Source organism: Populus alba, chromosome 9, assembly GCF_005239225.2.
Source record: "Populus alba chromosome 9, ASM523922v2, whole genome shotgun sequence".
Classification (NCBI taxonomy): Eukaryota; Viridiplantae; Streptophyta; class Magnoliopsida; order Malpighiales; family Salicaceae; genus Populus; species Populus alba.
Window position 1 is genome coordinate 5,625,905 of NC_133292.1, and position 21,003 is coordinate 5,646,907.

Sequence of the window (21,003 nt, forward strand, 5' to 3'; positions counted from 1 at the left end):
CTCTATACATCTTGTCTCAACTCCAGGGAGTTTAATTTGGGGCAATAAACTTTAAGAATCCCACAAGGAATGACATAACCAAGCAACTCGGGTAAATTGGCAAAACAAACCTGCACCCGCTGTGGTATGTGGAGGCACTTTTATCGATTTCACGATAAAGAAAACAAAAGAAGAAATGGTAAAAAATGGCCAAACTCGAAATGGTAAACTCCAATCCTAATCAAGTAAAAGCCCACGTGAAATGAAAAGGCACTTGCGACAAAATTAAATATATAAAGAGGAACATATCTCCATGTGAACAGTGGGCAAGAGCAAAAGGTATGCAGTGAAATTGAAGAAGCTGGCAAAATTTACAGAGAGAGGAGCAGAACCTAGCAGCAACGGAGCTCACCCGAATAAATCTCAAATATCCTCTGTAAACAAATTATAGAAAAGCAATCAAAGAAAATACATTATCCAGTGAGGTTCAGAACCTAGCAGCAAACGTATAATTAAATCTCTCTCAAAATTGCCTTGAACGCACTGAAGCACGCCACATGGTTGTATACTCAGTAGCAAAAATCAACCAACATTCCCTGCAAGAACAAAAGGCACATCACCAGCATTAATTATTTTAGATGTGCTCTTTTTACCAGGATCATTGGGACAGCATATTATGAATATGCAATTGGAAAACACAATGAAAAGTGGGAAGATAACAATACTTTGACCGAGACTGGAAAAGATTCATAACAATACTTTGACCGATACTGGAAAAGATTCAATTGTTTGTGGGGGGGACTGATTCCCTCTCATAAAACTTCTGTTCTGTCTTGCAATTTACATCATACTAAGAGGTCTAATCTAGAAGTTCCATTCACATAAAAAAGACCCCAACAACAAAGTACTATAAATTAAAGAAAAACACAATCAGGGAAACTGTCCAAAGCAAGACATGCAATGTTACCTTGAGTATTTAACGCCTTTGAGTTTTTCCAATAGAACGTTTCCCAGAAAACAAATGCTTTGGTTTGAGTGTAGGAATAACTCTATCTGCCTCTCCACGTTTAGCATCCTTGTTCCTCTTTTTAGCAGAGTTCTTGAAAAGCTTAAGGGCCTTGTTTTTTTGAACCGAGTCCTTGAAGCCCTCTCCTGGAACAACCTCACCTGGAGGCCGTGACCTCGACCTAGAGCGAGATGTAGATCTCAGACGCAGCTTCTTATTTGGCTGGTCCACATCCATAGCATCACCACCATCATGTTCCCTGTCAGTTGACCTCTCTCTTTTGCGGCCCTTCCTCGAGAGTGACCTCTCACGAAGACGAGTAATTGCTTTAGAAGGATCCACTCCCATAGCTGACATCTGCCTCCCCATCCTTTTTGTCGTAAACTTCCTGTCCTTGTCAAATTTTCTAGGTACAGTGGGCCGGCTCTCTGCAGTGCTTTTCTTCATTCTATGCTCTTGAATGAGCAAGCTTTTCTTTTTCCTGATCTCAGACAATGCTTCTTTCTCTTCTGGGGTTAATTCCTCACCATCCAGCTCAAAATCTTCATCTCCCTCCTCTGCCTGTCGGATACCTTCTTCACTTTCCAACTCTTCAAGCCTTTGCAAAATATCAGGATCAATGAAGTCATACACATTGTGACCATCAAGAATTTCTGGGAGTACATCCTCTTTCCATTCATCATTGGCTAAGATGTAATTCTTCTTCAAACTGGCAGAGTATACACCAGCACCACCATTCTCATCCTCCAAATCCTTTTCTGTTTTTCTTTTCTCCTTCTCTGCTGCCTCCTTCGCTTTAGCTTCCAAAACTGCTTGAGGTATACAAGGTGGCCTTTCCCTTTGATCACGTGGCTTTGGCATTGCAACGTGGAACCGATTCAAGCAATCATTTATTTTTTTGGATTTCATCTTCAATTCCACTCGCTGATTCAACAATCTCTCGCAAGCAGCATTCTTCACAGCAATCACCCCATCCTCAGTCAAGGTACTCATGGTCAGAAGAACATCAGCGTCATTGGTAGCTTCACCTCCTTGAGCAACTAGAGTCTTCATAGCTTCTGATTTCATCTCCATGACCAACTTCATGTCTTCCTCAGAAATCCCTTCAAGTGGTTGCAAGTCAGTCTTGTTGCAGACGATGGTCAACGGTTTGTTCATAAACAAAGACTTAATGCTATGAAATAAAGCAGCCTGTTGAGCAATGCTATAGCCACATGACCCAGAGACATCCAAGAAGAATAACACAGCAGCTCGAAGATGTGCCAGAGCTGTGATGCTGCACATCTCAATAATGTTACGATCCTCAAAAGGCCGATCCAAAATCCCCGGTGTATCTATGACTTGGTACCTCAGATACTTGTAATCCGTGTGACCTACAAAGAGTGACTTGGTGGTGAATGCATAAGGTTGAACATCCACATCTGCCCTGGTGATCTTGTTGATGAAAGAGCTCTTCCCAACGTTAGGATACCCACAAATCAAGACTGTCCGGGTATTTGGATCAATTGAAGGTAGCCTTGCCATATGCTGTCTGATTTGCTCCAAGTAAGCTAAACTCGGGCCAATCCTCTTAATAACAGTGCACATTCGGCCAAGCGCAGCAACCTTCAAAGACTTGCACCGATACAACGAATCACCATACTTCAACAACTTGACATAATCTTTAGCAATCTTGCTAATAAGATTCCTGGCAGTATTAATCTGACCAAGGGCAAGCTTGTAATGATCCTTATTGTATAGCACATGAAGGAGGTCACCATAAAACGGGTGGATACCATCAAGACGAGGGAACTCATCAACGATTGTCGAAAGCTTCTCATGGAAATTCGTCTGAGTATACTTCACCTTCCGCATGTAAAACTGCCGAAGCCGAGAAATAGCATAACCCTTATGGACAACAGTCGGTGTTTGCCTTTGAGTCCGAGAAAGGATGATATCAATAAAATCCTTCCCTTTAGGGACCACTGTAATCTTCTTAAAATTATACTGCACCATCTTTGTACTCTTTCTATTCTGTAAAACAGATGCACATATTCAAATATAAATGGGATTTGGTAGCAATTTTCTTTATGACAAACATATAAAAAACCCCAAAAATTAATCCATGGAAAGAACTAAAAACCAGCAAAAAAATAAACGAATTAGAAAACAGTTGCGAAGTAAAAAGAATCTAACAAGAGCAGAAAGTAAATGTTTCGAGAAGAGAAGAGAAGCTGACTCACCTTGCCGGGAGCAAGAGAGAAAGAAGAAGGGAGCGCCGCAAGCAGGAGGCCCTCTTTCTCTAGGGTTTAAGAGAGAAAGAAAGGAAGTGAGGAATAACAGAGAGCGGCTTACGTAATATAGGGTTGTCTTTCAACTAAAATATCGGTACTCATTTAGAAGACATGTCGTCTACCCTTCTCCCTTACCTCCTTATCTCATAACAGAAAAACCTCAGACAGCAAGGCATGTTTGACATTAAAGTCTACCCTTATGGAAGACATGTCGTCTACCCTTCTCCCTCACCTCCTTTGACATTGAAGTTGAACCTGTTTTTTTTTTTTTTTGATTTTTTTTTTTATTTTACATTAATTTTGTTTTAGTTTTTTTAGAACTCTAGAAGGATATGGTAATTAAGTGAGAACTTTCCTGCTCTTTGTTTATGTCTCTTTGGCTTTATTATCATTCTTTGTATCTCGTTTTCAAATTATGAAGCCATGGTTTATTTATGTTGGGTTCTTCACCCACTTTGCAGGAATGTTGTAGAGAAGGATGTTAAAAACATTCCGTGTTGGCTCCTTGAGATGGCTTAGCGGGTCTCCTCCTGACGAGACCAATCAGCTTAAGTGTAAGGAAGAGAGAGTTCTGTTTTACATAATTTATTCTTGATAAACAATCTTGCACATTTCCCTCCATGAATGTTTGTCTTTCTATTCAGTTGGCAACCCTGTAGTCCTATAAATTCAACATTTGAATCATTCATGCCGTACCCATTAGAGTGTCTCGTTCTCAAATGCTGACATATTGAAGCTCGACTCTCTTGAAACCTTTTAGGCCAGACATGGCCCTGCATTTTATGATTGCAGAGTGAAGGTAGAACTTGGTGCACATGGCCATGAAGAGGTTGCGGTTGTCCACTTGTGTGAAGATGATCAAGGTCTAGAAGCGGGGCAGTTTACTGCTTTTTACCAGCGAAGAACTTGCATAGGTTCCGGTGTAATCTTGGAGGCCTGGGATGATCAAGGATTTTCAGTATGCCAAAAGGCTCTTGAATTAGCCAGATTAGAAGATAAATCAAAGCTTGGGAAACCAGTTAAGGTAAGAGTAAAACCAGAGACTTCTGGCAAGGAATCGGTTCAAAAGGATGGTATAGAGCTTGATAGAGTATCAGCTGAAAACCCGAGTTGCTGTCACAAGCTAGTAAAAAGAAGTGGGCATATCAACGAGAAACAATCTCCGGATTCCCAGTAAAATTAATTTGCAAAATACTTGAAGCAAGAGTTAGTGAAAAGTTATTGCATGGAAGGGTAGATTTAGGACGCTGGTCCTCCCAATCAACCTTGTGTAGGCGAAGGGTCCTAGGGCATGCTTGCAAGCAGCAGCAGGCGGTGGTTTCCTAGAGCAAACCACCGGCAATGTAACCGATTAGGGCGCCATGTAATTAGAACATTCTTGATGCAATTCGGAATTTTGGAGATCAAGCCTTGCTGTGACAGGTTGCAATGGTTAGATTACTGCTAATGATTCTAGGAGCATTACCACCACTACCACTAGTGATCTGATAGCGAGCCTTTATTTCTGAGAAGAAACGGCATGTCGTCCTTTGTAAGGCGCCAAAATAAAATAAAACCCCAACGCAAAGAAGATAAACCCCTCGAATGAATCATAAACCACTGCCAACGCCAAACTAACCATCCATCTCCAAAAATGTCAGCAGCTACAGGTACAGTAAGCAAGCTCTTCTCCTCCTCCTCCTTCCCATTTTCATTTCCATTTCCTCTCTCCCCCAAAAAATTTTCCCTTTCCCTCCTCTCCTCACATAATCCTCCCATTTCCTTCCTCTCTTCTCTCTCTTTCCCCAAATTAACCCCTCTCAAATCCTCCGCCAACACCACTCAACATTTCGAAGAAGAAGAAGAAGAAGAAGAAGAAGAAGATATCGTTAGTGAAACAGAAATCGATGAATATGAAAGTGAAATTGATATTGACGACCTCGAGAAAGAAGCTAAATTCGCCGTTAAAGAGTTATCTACCTCCTTGTCTCGCCAATTAACAATCGGTGCTGCCTTTCCTTCCTTCCTTCCTTGAGTTTATCTTTATAATTCTCTAATAAATATCATATCTTAATTTTGCAGAAGATGAGACTGATGAGAAAAGGGACAGTAGGAAGCAGAAGCGAAAAAAAGCTACTTCTAAAGATGTTTGTTAACTCTTCTTTCTTTCTTTCCCTTTTTTTTCCTTCTAATTTATTCAGTCCGTTTCCTTTTTCTTATCTTCTGATTACTGGAATTAAATTTATGCATTGATTTTACTTTTCTTTCTAACCACTTTTCGGTGAGTTGTACAAAGTAGGATTTTACAAGTTATTAAAAAAAAATGGAAGGTATATTTACATTTAGTTTAAATTTGTGTAAAGTTGATTAATTTATTGCAAAAATGTTGAAGATTCTAAGTCGAAAAGTGAACTGAAAGAATACATTGTTGGTCTTCATTGACTTCGAACACTTGAATTTCTATCTGCAGATCCCTGACCATCTTCTTCCAAAAGTTGCAATTGTTGGACGGCCAAATGTTGGTAAATCAGCGCTATTCAACCGTCTTGTTGGGGTAATTTATTCATTCAAATTGGAGCTTCTATTTCCTTTTATTTTAATACAGTTTCGAATGTTCGGGAAATAGAATTTGGAAGTTGTAGATACATAATTATCATCGGTGTTGATTTTGAGTGTCACAAATTGTAGGGGAATAGGGCAATTGTGGTGGATGAACCTGGGGTTACTCGGGACCGTTTGTATGGTAGATCTTTTTGGGGAGAACATGAATTTATGGTGGTGGATACTGGAGGTGTTGTCACGGTATCAAAGTCACAAGCTAATGTTATGGAAGATTTGGCTATCTCAACAACCATTGGCATGGATGGGATTCCACTTGCCTCGAGAGAGGCAGCAGTTGCTAGAATGCCCTCTATGATTGAGAAACAAGCTACTGCAGCTGTGGAAGAATCATCTGTCATTATATTCCTTGTTGATGGCCAGGTACACCATTCTCTCTCTCTCTTTGTTTTTTTTTTTTCCCAGATAAAAAACAAATGAAAAAAGAAAGAAAATGTGGTTGTGAAGGTAGATGCATATATTCCTTGCTGTTTTTAATTAATAAGTTTTCTTTCCTGTTTCCTCAAAATGTTCTTAAGGAACAATTTATTGAAAGGAGAATAAGACACTGAATTTGTCTTATTATTCCTCTGTACCATTACCTTTCCTGCGTTCTGTATGAATATGCTTTTTTTCTCTCCTATTTTACCAATAATCAAATGTTCCCTTTACCATCAATGACATAAATAAAAATCCTGAACAGGCAGGTCTAACAGCAGCTGATGTGGAGATAGCAGACTGGTTGCGCAGGAATTACTCAAACAAGTGTATTATCCTGGCAGTGAACAAGTGTGAATCTCCACGCAAAGGAATCATGCAAGCATCAGAATTTTGGTCGTTAGGGTAAACCATCTTTAATTTCTATTTATATCTCTCTAAAAAATATGAATCTTTCTGTTATTCATGAATGCATGGCATTTGTAATGTGAAGTTGCCTGAAAATGTCACTGTGTTTCCTGTGATTTTTGTGTGAGTGACTAAGCTTCTTTTGTGAATGTACATATCATCTTCACTTCTGAGATTGCGGTGTTTGTTCTGCAATGTGTATCCATGGGAAGCATTTCCTTGGATTGTGGTGTCAAATTTTATCACAATAATTGTAGAAGTTAACCTGTCATTCTGGACATCATAAAGGGAGGACTCATAAGCCAATTACTAATACGATTCGTTAATGACTTGTTGCAGCCAGCTAAAAAATTAACCTGTCAGGCTGTCATATGTCTTAGCAGATAGAACTTCTGAGATTTATGCTAATGGGCCCTTTTTTCCTTCTTGTGCATGTTATGATTATGGATAAAAAATAGTTCATGGCTATGAATTAGGCTGAGGTTTGTAAGTAGAGAACCTATATAACCTGTTTCCTTTGCATATTTGATTTTGATAAACAGAGCATGAAACTTTTTTATTGGCCAACCAGGTTCTCGCCACTTCCTATTTCTGCGATATCAGGGACTGGAACAGGAGAACTTCTTGATCTTGTGTGTTCCAAACTGGGAAAAGTTGAGGTTAGCAATTTCAACTTTTATGCTTAAATCTTTTGTTATGACTGGAATATTTTCAGTGCTTAAGGCCTATTTATTTAGCTTTAAAAAGTCCTACATTTTAGCAGTATCTTGAGGGTTTCTTTCGCTCATCTTTCTTAATTTTCACTTGTTTATTTGTAAAAAAAATAAATGATGAATTTGATTCTTATGCAGGGTCCAGAAAATCTCAATGAAGAAGAAACTTACATTCCTGCCATTGCAATTGTTGGTCGGCCAAATGTTGGTAAAAGTAGCATTTTGAATGCTTTGGTTGGAGAGGATAGAACAATTGTTAGTCCCATCAGTGGCACTACTCGTGATGCTATTGATACTGAATTTGTAGGACCAGATGGCCAGGTTTGTTTAGTTTTGAATTGTATTGATAGTTTGATACTCATGTAATGGTTGGAGAAAGAAGAATTTTTCTTGCTTCATAAATGTAACTGAAAATAACTCAAAACAAAACCGCTTTACTGGAAATATCTAAAATGGCATAAATAATGCTTATTGGTTTGGAGCATGTTCATTTCAAGCTCTTATTCTCTCATTGGTTGCATAACTAAAAAAACAGGTCTAGATATTTTTATATGATTGATACTTTTTTTTTCCTTTCTGTTTTCAATGTTAAAAATGAGTGGAGAGCAAGCAGATTAGCCATGTTTTTTACCTTGGTTTACTTGCACTGGACATAAAATTCTTAAAAGTACATTTCATGATTGAAAAATTGAGAACTGTGCATGTCATCTCTTTCTTTTCTTGCTTTGCTTTTAAGTAACCTCAGATATGATGTGGAGGCTCATAGGTGCTTGTTTGCAGAAGTTTCTGCTTATTGATACCGCTGGCATCAGAAGGAGGGCAGCAGTAGCTTCATCAGGTAGTGTGACAGAGGCTTTATCAGTGAATCGAGCATTTCGTGGCATTCGCCGTTCCGATGTTGTTGCTCTTGTCATTGAGGCCATGGCTTGTATCACGGAACAGGTACTTCTTCTTTAGCATTCTAATGATCTCTATCGTCTGTACTCCAAAAAAAAAGGTGAAAATTGAACATGTAGGACAACTTTGGAAAATATGTCTACAAGTACCTATTTAGTTTAACTGAGAATTCTGCCGTCAAGCAGCTATCAGCCTTGTTTATTATTTAGTTTAACCGAAAGTTCTGCAAACAAATAACTATTGGCATTCAACTATTGAAATATCGGAAAATCATCTTACATAGATAATTATCAGGAGTTTCAGACCTGTCTTAGAGCTGGTGCTTGTAAACAGGAGAAGTATTAATAATTAAAAAAAGACTTAACTTAATATGGAAGTAAACTCAATTTAACTTCAAAAAACTTCTGAAATATTAATACCATATGTATTAATAGGAAATCTCTACATTTCTGTAGTCGCCTTGTTTAGTATTTATATGTTATACAAAGTTGCATATGGGAGGTATAATCAATTGGGTTTAAGGTTAATAGCCAATATAGGATCGCCACTCACATGTGAATGGAGTTGTATTTTACCTATATAAAACTAGGATAATTACAAATAGCCCAAAGAAAAGTGGTTGCTGCCTGTAGATGTGGTATAAACTATAGATACAATTAACACTTGCATATTGACATCACAATCAAGTGTTGGGTGTTCCGTGTAAGTTTTGAGAGATTAATTGTGATAACTTAAAATTCATGTTAATGATCCGAGACAGTTGTTCTGAATCAGGAAGGGATGTTTAAATTGTCTTTGCACAGATTCCTAGTACCCCCCCCCCCCCATCTTTAATTGCGATTCTTATTGGTTCCTGTTAATCTTTCTCATTTCAACTGTCTGTTTTCTTTTTCTTGAATGATACAGGATTACAGGATTGCTGAAAGGATAGAGAAAGAAGGAAAGGGTTGCCTGATTGTTGTGAACAAATGGGATACAATACCCAATAAAAACCAGCAGACTGCAACATACTATGAACAAGATGTTAGGGAGAAGCTTCGTCTTCTTCATTGGGCTCCTATCGTTTACTCAACTGCAATTGCTGGTCATAATGTTGAGAAGTATGTTGTGGCCTGACACTGACAGTATATCTTGTTTCTTAATAACTTACTGTTGGGTTGATGATTATAACAAAACTTCTCTAAACCCATTTGACTAGTTGTTTCTCGTGATAGGATTTAATATGGGTAATATTTATTAATTGATGGGAAATAATACTATACAATAAATAGAAAACAGCCAGGATAAAATCATGAAAAGCGCCTGGTGCCTCATCTTTATTTAGTTTAACCCACCCGCAACCATTCTGTTGTGGATAATTTGGGATTTGGGGTTCACATTAATTCTAGTTTCTACTGGAGACTTATTGGAAATTTATTGTAAGAACTGGATCTATTTGTGTTCATTGGTGGTGCTATTGCTTTTGGCAAGCATGTGTCTGCCATTGTTTCTTAAAAAACTTACGAGGCCGCTGGATATGTCATCAGTTTTCTATTAGCACACAAGTGAATGAGCGAATAGAAATTGCATTTGCTGATATTCAGATGGTAGTCATTGAATCTTGATTTTTAAATAAATAAAAGCTGCATGCTCGAACAAAATGCATGATTAAGAAGTAGAGACATATAATTCAGTGTTGTCAAGTTCTTAGCGTGGCAAGTTCAATCTGAAGATGTTAGCTCTCTTAAGAATCTCAGTTGTTTTCCCTCACATCTCCTTTTGCAAAAATTATGTAATTTTACTTTGATTTCAGGATCATTGTTGCTGCAAGTACAGTTGAAAAGGAAAGATCAAGAAGGCTAGGTACTTCTATACTGAATCAAGTGGTCCGAGAAGCATTGGCTTTTAAACCCCCTCCAAGGACGCGTGGCGGCAAGAGAGGGCGTGTTTATTATTGCACTCAGGTACTTTTGTTATGTGGTAGTAAAGGCTTTAATGTTATGCAAGTCATTATCATCGATAATTTTTATCTGTATCTGTGCTAAGTGTACTTGCTGAAGGGACTCCTTTCCCTAGTTTCCCTACCTCGGTACAGCTGAGCCATTTTTTCCCAAATCTTATTCTAATTGTTGTTTTACCGAAGCTTGACCTGTTTATGCATGAGACATAACAAATGATATTCATTAGAGATATCCTTTTTGCAGGCTGCTATCAGACCACCCACATTTGTTTTCTTTGTAAATGATTCAAACCTTTTTCCTGAGACGTACCGACGCTATATGGAGAAGCAACTGCGTACAGATGCTGGGTTTTCTGGTACACCAATTCGACTGCTTTGGCGTAGCAGAAGAAAAATGGAAAAAGATGAAGGTCAGTATGGCCCATTGTTTTATTAAAAAAGAAATATGGATGATATTCTCTTGTTAACTTTGTAGGTGGACCATTTTCCTTCTATTCAAAACTGATCGACCTAAAAAATGAGCTGAATAATCCACAAAAACCAACCTGGTTTCACATTCCTCCAACTCTTTTATGCACATGCATGATTGCTGGCATAATTTTACACACGGCATGCAGATCTCTGATTTATGCTTCAAGTTTCATATTTTCATTTTCATATGCATGTGAAAGATGAGAACGTAGCCAGAAAGCACAATATTTTTTGTTTTACGGGTAAAGTGCTCAGTGCAAGTGTGCAACCTTACCTAACTGATTTGAGTCAATTGATTTTCTTTCATTGGTTTTCAGTCAAGGGTGCAACAAGACCACAAATTAATCTTTCACCAGGCAGCGGAAAATTGGCAGTAGCTACATGAAGATATAAAGTCCTCGGGATCTTGTCATGGTTGGGATTTCACCAGTGACGAATGAAAACTGCTATCATGATAAGTTCATGCCCACCACCAAATTCTTCCAATGGCATGGAGCTTCTGGCTGTCACGTGTTCAAGGAGAACGCCAAGGTACTTATCATTCTGTTGTATATTATTTTGTCTTGTTGTCTTGCTCCACTTGGGACTTGCTACAAGCTTTCCAACCACACTTGAGCCATAAATCATGTTGGTGTCCCAGACTGATTCTGATTGCAATGGAAGATTAATGTTGATGCTTTTGGTAGTTAGTAATTCCGTCAAGATGTTCGTTAGTTTTACCCTTGCCTTTACGACGCTTCCAGCGATTTGATGCATGGACACTTCGGTTAGCTTTTTATACAATGTTTGTCAGGAGGGATTTGATGTTCCAAAGGGATGGAGACCCGATTTGGGGATTTGGCTCGCTTTGCTTTGATCTTTTCAATCCCTATTCGATTGTAATTTTCAATGAATTCAAGTATGGTGGATTGACTCCTTTTTTTACTTTCTTATTAGTCAAATAACTAAACATATGGATATTCATCCTTTTCTTTTCTTATCCAATCATCAATTTCTTCTATTCTTCTCTCTTCACAAATATAGGCAATTATATGAAAGTTTAATCTAATTTGTTTTGAAATAGTCACATCTAAGTATTGTACTGGGTATCCCAGGTTCCTTTAACTTTGTTTATTTTCATGATTCAAAAATATTTTTAAAAAAATTTTTTTATTTTTTTAAAATTAATATTTTTTTTAATATTTTCAGATGATTTTAACATGTTGATGTTAAAAATGATCTTTTAAAAATAAAAAATATATATATATTATTTTAATTTATTTTTTAAATAAAAAATATTTTAAAAAAATAATTATTATTATTCTTTTAAATATTTTCATGGTTGTAAATATCTGTCTAACTTCTTAGGTTGACTGGGTTAGATTATTAATTGAGCTAGCCAAGATTTTAAAAAGTTTATTGATCTGGCCTGGCTAGGTTTTGGTTTTTAATGAGTCTTGTGACAAACTCAATATGTTTATTTGATGAAATCTTATCACACAATCAAAGTTTTTATAGATATTTTTTTTAAAAAATAATAATATTAAAATAATAATATATTGAATTGATTCAAATTAACTCAACTTAACTGTTAAATTCTGATTCGAGTTATGAAACTATGATTCAAAAATAAATAAAAATAAGTTGTGAAATCTAGTTCTTAATTAATTCAATTTTAAAGAGAAAAATTAAAGAAAAAAAAGCAATAAAAGGATTTTAGTCAACCTGGATTGATTTGGGACCCAAGTCATAAAATCAGAATAATCCTAAAAAAGTAAATTAAAACAAATTATAAAGTTAAAAAACAATACAGGTTGACTTGTTAAATCCATGACTGAGTCACGAAATCGGGATAATCTTATAAAAAGTAAATAAAAAAAATTATAAAACTCAATTCTTAATAAATTCAATATTGAATGATGAAATTGAAAAAAAAATTAATTAAAAATGATATAAATAAAAAGACAATTCATGTTAATATGATAAATTTGTGACTTGAATAACATTATAAAAAATAAATCAAAATTAATTACAAATTAAAAACCCTAATAAACTTAATATTGCATAATACAATAATGAAAAATAAATCAAAGCACTGTCATAATCACAACCCCAGGTCCTTCTAAAGCCACACTTCGTATCACTAGTCATTATTCTATCATCACTTACATGCTATTGTTATTGCTGTAAACACTACTGAATGCTACCATGTTCATCGTCTTAGGGACTAAAATGAAAATTTCAATTTATTTTCTTCTCCACGAATACCCCTAAAACTCTACCACTAAACCTAGCCTTCAACTTCCTCTGACCAACTTTAAAATCCAAGCTTTTAGTATACCCGTAACCCATCAAAACCTAACTAACTTTAAATCACATGTCAATTTTTTTAATCGAATTTATTCATTTATTTATATATACTCTTACATCCATCAAGAAGAAGACAACCCGCCACCCATGTTGTAAGCCGCAACGGTTCAACTAAAATGGGAGGGAAGATTTCCCGCCCTTTTCTCCTTCTCTCTCCCTCTAAAATCCCCCTCCTTTCTCTCTCTACACTCCCTTTCCCTCTCTGCCTAAAACCCTAGCAAAACGTCCCTGCCTTGATCGATTTCTCATAAAAATGGCAGAAACTCCAAAGAAATCTATTCAATCCCCAAGTAAGAAACTCAAAAAACAAACAACATCTCCTTCTTCTGTTTCAGCCACTCCTCAGACCCCACGAACACTAGATCCTCCTCGTCGATTCTCACCCCGTTTATCACTCAAAGTTAATGCCCCGCAAGAACCCTTTTCCCCAATTGAAAAACCCACCAAAGATTCACTCGACACCCCACCAAATAAATTGGTCGAGGCAACTCGAGAATCTAGGGTTGATTCGTCGAAAACCCGGAGAAATTTGAGTAAAAATGAATTGAAAAAGACTCCAAGAGGCGAGAAAGACAATGGATGCTCAAAAACCCCGAAATCAAAGTCTGAGGTGCTTGAGGTTGGTGCTGAATTCTCTCCTGTATCGCCGGATCAATCGGAGACAAAGAAAAGGAGAAGGGGTGAAGAGAAAGAGAAAGAGAGAATGGTGATAACGAGAGCGATGGCATCGAAGAATAAAACAGCAAAAACCGATAAAATAAGTGGAAAGAAGAGGGTTTATTATAAGAAAGTGGTGTATGATGAGGGTGAATTTGAGGTTGGAGATGATGTGTATGTGAAGAGGAGAGAGGATGCTAGCTCAGACGATGAGGTCCCAGAATTGGAAGAGTGTCGAGTGTGTTTTAAGGCAGGGAAGGCAGTAATGATTGAGTGTGATGATTGTTTAGGTGGGTTTCATTTGAAATGCTTGAAACCTCCTTTAAAGATAGTGCCTGACGGCGATTGGATTTGTGGGTTTTGTGAGGCAAGGAAATTGGGTAAAGAGGTTCAGTTACCAAGGCCACCTCCAGGGAAGAAACTGGCTCGAACGTTGAGGGATAAACTTCTTTCTAGTGATTTATGGGCTGCCCATATAGAAAGGTTTGGTACATGATGCGTATGTTAATATTACTATTGGCTGGTGTTCATAGGCTTCTATTTCTTGTAATATGTGAATGATTGGAGTTTGCTTCTTTTCTTTTGGAGGTGTGCAGTATTTGGAAAGAGGCAGATGGCAGCTATTGGTTTCGGGGACGGTGGTATACGATACCTGAAGAAACTTCTGCTGGACGGCAGCCTCACAATCTGAGGAGAGAGCTTTATCAGACAAATGATTTTGCTGAGATTGAGGTGATGGATGCTATCTTATTTTGATTATTAACATCTAATTGAACAAGTGCTGATACGGATAGATTCTTTGGGCAGTCACAATCTTTTAAGAAGGGAATTTTCCATGTCCCTATCAGTTAGTCACTATGTAATGAGAGATACTGAGATAGCGTGGTCTGTTATCTACCAAAAGATTGACAGAACGTGAACTGCCATGATGTATTATGAGGCTTGAAGAATTGATTAATTATGGTCTTACTCTTCATTGTCTATGGACATCGACATGAAGAACCATTTAACTGTTTATATTCTTCCGTGTGCGTGCGTGTGTGTTTATCAAACATTTTAAAGTAAAATTGTTCACAAGAGCAGAAGCTTCTGATATTCAAATCTCAAACAATTTGCTCAATGTTGCAGATGGAGTCTATCATTAGACACTGCTTTGTCTTGAATCCCAAGGAGTATGCAAAGGCCCATGATGAAGGAGATGACATTTTCATGTGCGAATATGAATATGACATACAATGGCACAGTTTCAAGCGTCTAGCTGATATTGACAATGATGATGAGGTAAGAAAGGTGCAACTATCAGTCTACTTTTGCATCAAAATGGAGCCAACACATTCTAAAAAAAACAAAAAAGGAAGTCAACACTCAGTTGCAATTAATTTGCTTCTTCTCTTTGTTGGTAGGAAGGTGAAGATTCTGACACTGATGAAGATTGGAAATCTTCCAAGGATGCTGAGTCTGATACAGATGAAGATGTAGAATACGAAGAGGAAAAAGTTAAAAACTTACAATCTAGAGCATCCTCGGCTCATGAGTTAGCCGCTGTATGAACAATTTCGTTGTTGCTTGTTTGTGGCTTTCCAAGTGGTTGCCAACAATTAACCTAATGAACTGTGTGATCATGACAGAACTCACGAAAGGGGAAGTTCTTTGGACTTCAGAAAATTGGGACAAAGAGAATCCCAGAGCACGTGAGATGCCACAAGCAGACTGAACTGGAGAAGGCAAAAGCAGCTCTTGTGTTGGCAAAATTGCCAAAATCTCTACCTTGCAGGAATAAGTAAGAAAATTTGATGCTTTGTTCTTATGGTTAACTGTAAATTATTGTTTCTAATCAAGATCCTTAATATAGAGAGATGGAGGAGATTAGTGCATTTGTAAAAGGTGCCATCTGTGACAATCAGTGTCTGGGTCGCTGCCTTTATGTTCATGGTGTTCCTGGAACTGGAAAGGTAAAAGTCTGTCAGCTTTAACTGATAGCTATTGTTGCTTATTTTCAAGCAGTGATTAGTCTCATCCAAGTTTTGGCAGTGCTTATATGATTGAAATCACCTGATTTTTTTGCGGGAATGAATTGTAGACAATGAGCGTGCTTGCAGTAATGAGGAACCTGAAGTCTGAAGTTGACGCAGGAAGCATAAGGCCATACTGTTTTGTGGATGTTAATGGTCTTAAGTTGGCATCACCAGAGAATATTTACAGGGTAGAAGTATTTCTGAGGTTATCTTATTCACTTTTATGGTTGAATCCTCTGGTTGCTTAGTGCATGTACTGTGTTCTTTAGGCTATATATGAAGCGTTGACTGGACACAGAGTAAGTTGGAAAAAGGCTCTGCATTTGCTAAATGAGCGATTTTCAGATGGAAAGAGAATTGGTAAAGAGGATGACCGGCCCTGTATTCTACTCATTGATGAACTTGATCTTCTTGTGACCAGAAATCAGTCGGTAATTTGCATATATTATCATTTGAAAACTTATTGTTGTTATCTAGTAATAGCAGTATAATTTAAAGTTTCCATAAAAGTTTGAGGTAGAGTTCCTCACCTGTTTTTGTTTGTAGGTTCTATATAATATTCTTGATTGGCCAACGAAGCCACACTCTAAATTGATTGTGATAGGTACTTTCTCTCTCTCTCTCTCTCTCTGAATATTTATATATGGTTGTGTCAGTCTTTGTGTATATTTTTATAATTGATTTTGGATTATATTAGTTATGATGAATACAATGGCAACCTTGACATTTTTAATGTGATATTTAGGAATAGCAAATACTATGGATCTTCAAGAGAAGCTGCTCCCTCGTATTTCAAGCCGCATGGGTATACAAAGGCTTTGCTTTGGTCCCTATAATTATCAGCAGCTTCAGGAAATCATTTCAAGTCGCCTTAAAGGAATCAATGCATTTGAAAAGCAAGCTATAGAATTTGCTTCAAGGAAGGTCTGTCTTCGTTTGTTGCCATGGATTCTAAACTTGCTCAATATTTTCAATTGCTAAATTTTGATGCATCTAAATTGATGCATATCTTCATACTTGAATTGCTTTTCCCTCAACATCAACCTCATGAATACATTCAGGTAGCAGCTATTTCAGGAGATGCACGTCGAGCTCTGGAAATTTGCAGGCGTGCAGCTGAAATTGCAGATTACCATATTAAGAAATTGAGCTCCAATCATAATCCAGCTCCAGAAGGTACCTAAACTCTTTGGTTTACTAGACTTTTTGATACTGTGAGATATTATAACTTCATTCCAATGGTTTGGATTAGGTGGTCTTTCATATTCAAACAAGCAAAGGATATTTTGTCCATGCTTGGAGCTGACTCCCCTAAAAAAATGTTGCCATCAAATCATGTCATGATATTAACATCACCAATATTTTGTACTTTAGATTGTGGTGCATTCTTGGGGGTTTCTTAAGTCACCTCATGCTGTTGTAGAGTAAGAATGTAGTGCCTATCAGAACTTCTAGAAGCTCCAATTATGGTGAACAACTATATGGTTGCTGTAGTTGACTCCTTGAAGCTTTCATGTTGATCTATACCAAGTAAAACTGGGTGCCAAAATTGACCTAAATCAGACAGAACATCTATTTTTAAACATCAATAGTTTTGGTAATGTTATGAAATAAAGGGTAAAAATATTTTTGTATATTGTATTCACAATTAAACCCATCCACTAATAAGAATTTTATGAAATAAAGGATTGCCCTCCCAGCCACATTGGTAGTTCTGCTCACTAGATGAATCTGTATTTGATCATTTTCCAGGAAAGGGCCTTGTCGGTATGTCAGCAGTTGAAGCAGCAATTCAGGAAATGTTCCAGGCGCCTCATATTCAAGTGAGTTTGCTTTCAACTATAAATCATGCAAATTATGGGTCTTTTTTGCTATTTTAAGCCATTTTTGCTTTATTTTTTGTACTGAAGTTCGAATCATGATAGTGGGTACACAATGGTGTCAATTATGCATGTATCAGCAATGACTGTCACATTCAGATTTATATAGAGGTGAATGGCCAGAGTTATGCCTTAACTGTAGTGCTCTATGAGAAAGTTTTTTACTTTGCCATAGCACTGCACTTTTTGACATCAAGAAATTTATCTATCTTATCCCTGCATAAAATTAGTGGGCAGTTCAAGGAAATGTCTTAGTAAACTTCAATAATATCAAGGAGATCAAAGCAGACACTTTTATTACCTTGTGACACGATGGCTACTCTACATGAAGTGAAATTAGCATAGATCTTAGTGTGTGAGAATGATTGCCTTGGACAGTTTTTAAAACTTTTATGCTAGCTGTCATCATTGACATTTAAATTTTGTGAAAAAAAAAATACTAGTATTTGTTAATGGGGAGAAAAGGATCACAATTTTCGACTACCTCTTATAACAACTGATTCTTTTATCTCTCTTTTTTCTTTCTTTATTGCAGGTAATGAGAAGTTGTTCCAAACTAAGTAAAATTTTCTTGGCAGCTATGGTGTACGAGCTGTATAAAACAGGGATGGCTGAGACATCCTTTGAAAAGGTCAAAATCCAAAGCCACCTTAATATGTCTGATTGTTTTTAACTGCCCATTATTAATTCCGTGTATTTTTGGAATAAAAAGCTATACTGACCACACTAAGAATGTGTCCTGGCCAAGGTAGTAAGCCTCTGAAGCTAACATTCAGAGCTTTCATATTTTATAAGTTAATTTTTTGCATGAATTAGCTATCAACAAACAGTGGACATTAAGCCAGGCCCGCTGTTTGCAACTATCCTTTTCTTGTTGGTCCAACTGAGTTTTATATAAACGCTCTCTATCTTGATGGTTTCAAGACTCATTTATGAGTGGTTGCTGAAAGGTTCATCTGTTTGCAGTTGGCAATGACTGTTTCATGTATTTGTACAAGCAATGCAGAAGCATTTCCTGGTTGGGACATCCTCTTGAAAGTTGGGTAAGTCAGCTTGCATCGCTTTTTTGCTTCTTTTTTCCTGAAAGAAAAGGGGATATCATGGAAATTTTCTCAGTTAATTTTCGTTCGACAACTTCTTTGGAGAGCTATTGTTGGGGAATGGTTTGGGCTTTGGGGCTCCTCAGTACTTAGACAATATATACAAGTATGCCCAGATGACGTGCCAAATGGGGACATGTTGCTTTTCTGCTTTCTGTGGCACCACGAAAAGCAACATGAGATTTCGGTAAAAAAAGTTGTGATGTACCAAGCTATGTGATAATACTTAATTATGATTTTTATTTAAAGGAACTACAAGTTGTAGTATGTCATTTCCATGTTTCTGGTTGTCATAAACTGGAAAAAACAAAGACTGGTGCTTGTATGATTCAGTTCATAAAAATTGATTCTGATTTGAGGTCAGTGAAAAATCTTGATTGTTTTGTTTCATTTGTGCTGTAATTGGCAGCTGCATGCTAGGTGAAAGCAGGATAATTCTATGTGAACCAGGAGCTAGACACAGTTTGCAGAAGTTGCAGCTCAATTTTCCAAGGTTAGTTCCCTGGAGCACATTCTGCCATGACTCTGCTCCATTGATCTGGGCAGTCTAAAGATCACAATACTACTATATTCTCATAGAATCTGAATTATGATTTTGAGAAAGAATGCCTTGCAGTTGAATTAATAACATTATTCTATAGGCATGATTTATTTGATTGGATGAATAACTTTTCTCGTGCACAAGCAAAACAGGAAGCATTATCAGCGGTGTAAGTGACCAACTTCTTCTACCTTGTGCAGTGATGATGTAGCTTTTGCATTGAAAGACAGCAAGGAGATACCCTGGTTGGCCAAGTATTTATGATTTAAGGTCATGACAATCACATCCAGTTCTTTCTCATTCATTTATATGAACAATTTTGACCTTTACATCTCAAATCTTATTTACCATCCATACAAGATATAGACTTTCAACTTTCGCTGTCAAAGTAGAACTGTTCTTCGTTTTTTATTTTCAACTTCGGCCATGAAAAACTGTACTTTGTTCTGAGGCACTTCATTTATCTTTGACGGCAACATGAAATTAATAAGGTTGAAGGAGATCCAACTTTGCTATATTCACTATTTATGCTCTTGTCCCTTTTTAACTTTTGCGCATCATCTTTGAGTTGATCAAAGAGCACAAAGCAAAGCAAATGAAACAAGGAGCTCATGGCAATTCCCTGAGATAGCACTTCTCATTGTGTTCCTCGGAGTTTTCTGCGGTACAAAACGTCCTTTTTAGATTGAGACAAAAGAAGGAAATAGAAATACCATGGTTTTGAACTGCATCTTATTTCTTCAAGTTTCGCCCTATTGAATCCCATGGTTAGCCTTGCCGAAGCAGCAACTTGGTTCGGGACTAAACAACCTATTTCAGTTGGTGGTTAGTCCATAGCATTCGCATCATAGTTGATCCTTCGTCTACTGGGGCCCAGGTGTCCTTTAGTCTCCAAGTTCAGGAGTTAACTATAACTTTGACCGTACGTGATCTAGTGTATTTTATTTTTAAGAAATGCCTTCTTTTCTCGCTAATATTCTTATATCTACTTTTTTCAAATAAATTGGAAAATAACATGAAAGAGATGAAAATGTTTGAGTTATAAATGAATTTAAAATACAGGAATTGAATATATAGTTTTTCGTTAAAAATAACAATCAATTTCTGTGTTGTCAAATGCAATTTTAATTATTTTTTTGCCCGTTCAATGAACTGTTCTTACAGCAAAGTTTCTTCAATGACTTCAAGGGGGGAGATTTATCATTCCCTGTTACGGTTTTATCACTTGTAGACACCGAACTCCGTCAAGTAGGAGTTCCCATTCACTTAGCTACATATCATTTAACTAGTTGATGAACTACGTGTTATTGACACGGTTATGTGTGTGTGTGTGTGTGTGTGTGTATGCTATGTAAAGTAGTGGATTAAATCACATGAAATTGCTTATATACTTTTTAGTAAAATTATTTGTAATGATTATCCATGTTTGTGTTCATATTCAAACAATTGCTTGTCGTTAGTAATTATTTGAGAGTTGTTGATTCATAACATGATTTACATTCCAAATACTGTTGCACCAATCATGAAGCCAAAAATCTTTTTGTGGGGTCATAAAAATATATTATATATTACATGTATTTAAATGAATTAATTAAATAATTATATTCACAACACCATATACAAGTAAAAGAATCATCACATAATATTTGTTAATTTGGCAAATAGACAGCACAATTTGGAAAATATAAATGAAGCAATTTAAATTTTATTTTTCCATTGTTTCCTTGACATTTGAAACTTTTCATGATAAGAATCTTGAT

The 21,003-nt window shown here is 36.8% G+C and overlaps 3 protein-coding genes and 1 non-coding gene across 5 annotated transcripts; 3 read left to right on the forward strand and 1 right to left on the reverse strand.

The window, feature by feature from the left end:
- Positions 1-253: 253 nt before the first annotated feature.
- On the reverse strand, positions 254-3,357 carry LOC118035127 (nucleolar GTP-binding protein 1). Its single transcript, XM_035040620.2, has 3 exons — positions 3,208-3,357; positions 947-2,998; positions 254-575 (listed from the first exon to the last, which is right to left on the reverse strand). The coding sequence occupies exon 2, from the start codon at positions 2,978-2,980 to the stop codon at positions 956-958; it is 2,025 nt and encodes a 674-aa protein (XP_034896511.1). The 5' UTR covers positions 2,981-2,998; positions 3,208-3,357; the 3' UTR covers positions 254-575; positions 947-955.
- Positions 3,358-4,488: 1,131 nt separating this feature from the next.
- Positions 4,489-11,701, forward strand: LOC118035126 (uncharacterized). Of its 2 annotated transcripts, XR_012170738.1 has the most exons (13): positions 4,489-5,243; positions 5,320-5,384; positions 5,708-5,791; positions 5,926-6,219; positions 6,539-6,678; positions 7,253-7,340; positions 7,533-7,715; positions 8,175-8,336; positions 9,198-9,391; positions 10,084-10,234; positions 10,475-10,640; positions 11,019-11,232; positions 11,495-11,701. XR_012170738.1 is itself a non-coding variant. In XM_035040619.2 (12 exons), exons 1-12 carry the CDS (start codon positions 4,892-4,894, stop codon positions 11,084-11,086), a joined length of 1,947 nt encoding a protein of 648 aa, XP_034896510.1. In that variant the 5' UTR covers positions 4,489-4,891; the 3' UTR covers positions 11,087-11,701. The 2 variants fall into 2 exon arrangements, 1 of the variants encoding a protein (XP_034896510.1); XM_035040619.2 differs by having other exon boundaries at positions 11,019-11,701.
- A 1,094-nt stretch (positions 11,702-12,795) lies between these two features.
- Positions 12,796-19,767, forward strand: LOC118035125 (origin of replication complex subunit 1A). The gene is made up of 16 exons (XM_035040618.2): positions 12,796-14,190; positions 14,304-14,439; positions 14,836-14,988; positions 15,111-15,251; positions 15,336-15,487; positions 15,560-15,659; positions 15,788-15,910; positions 15,992-16,153; positions 16,269-16,326; positions 16,468-16,646; positions 16,784-16,898; positions 17,475-17,545; positions 18,138-18,233; positions 18,569-18,645; positions 19,112-19,195; positions 19,444-19,767. The coding sequence occupies exons 1-16, from the start codon at positions 13,304-13,306 to the stop codon at positions 19,505-19,507; spliced, it is 2,598 nt and encodes an 865-aa protein (XP_034896509.1). The 5' UTR covers positions 12,796-13,303; the 3' UTR covers positions 19,508-19,767.
- LOC118035292 (small nucleolar RNA snoR28) lies at positions 14,896-14,973 on the forward strand. The gene has a single exon (XR_004685166.1). It is a non-coding gene; the product is annotated as a small nucleolar RNA snoR28 (small nucleolar RNA).
- Positions 19,768-21,003: the final 1,236 nt, after the last annotated feature.

Coding starts and splice junctions, on each gene's coding strand:
- LOC118035127 (XM_035040620.2), bottom strand. CDS start 2,980: ATGGTGCAGTATAATTTTAAGAAGATTACAGTGGTCCCTAAAGGGAAG.
- LOC118035126 (XM_035040619.2), top strand. CDS start 4,892: ATGTCAGCAGCTACAGGTACAGTAAGCAAGCTCTTCTCCTCCTCCTCC. Junction 6,220..6,538: donor TATTCCTTGTTGATGGCCAG/GTACACCATTCT, acceptor AATCCTGAACAG/GCAGGTCTAACAGCAGCTGA. Junction 7,716..8,174: donor TTGTAGGACCAGATGGCCAG/GTTTGTTTAGTT, acceptor GCTTGTTTGCAG/AAGTTTCTGCTTATTGATAC.
- LOC118035125 (XM_035040618.2), top strand. CDS start 13,304: ATGGCAGAAACTCCAAAGAAATCTATTCAATCCCCAAGTAAGAAACTC. Junction 14,440..14,835: donor ATGATTTTGCTGAGATTGAG/GTGATGGATGCT, acceptor TCAATGTTGCAG/ATGGAGTCTATCATTAGACA. Junction 18,646..19,111: donor GACATCCTCTTGAAAGTTGG/GTAAGTCAGCTT, acceptor TGTAATTGGCAG/CTGCATGCTAGGTGAAAGCA.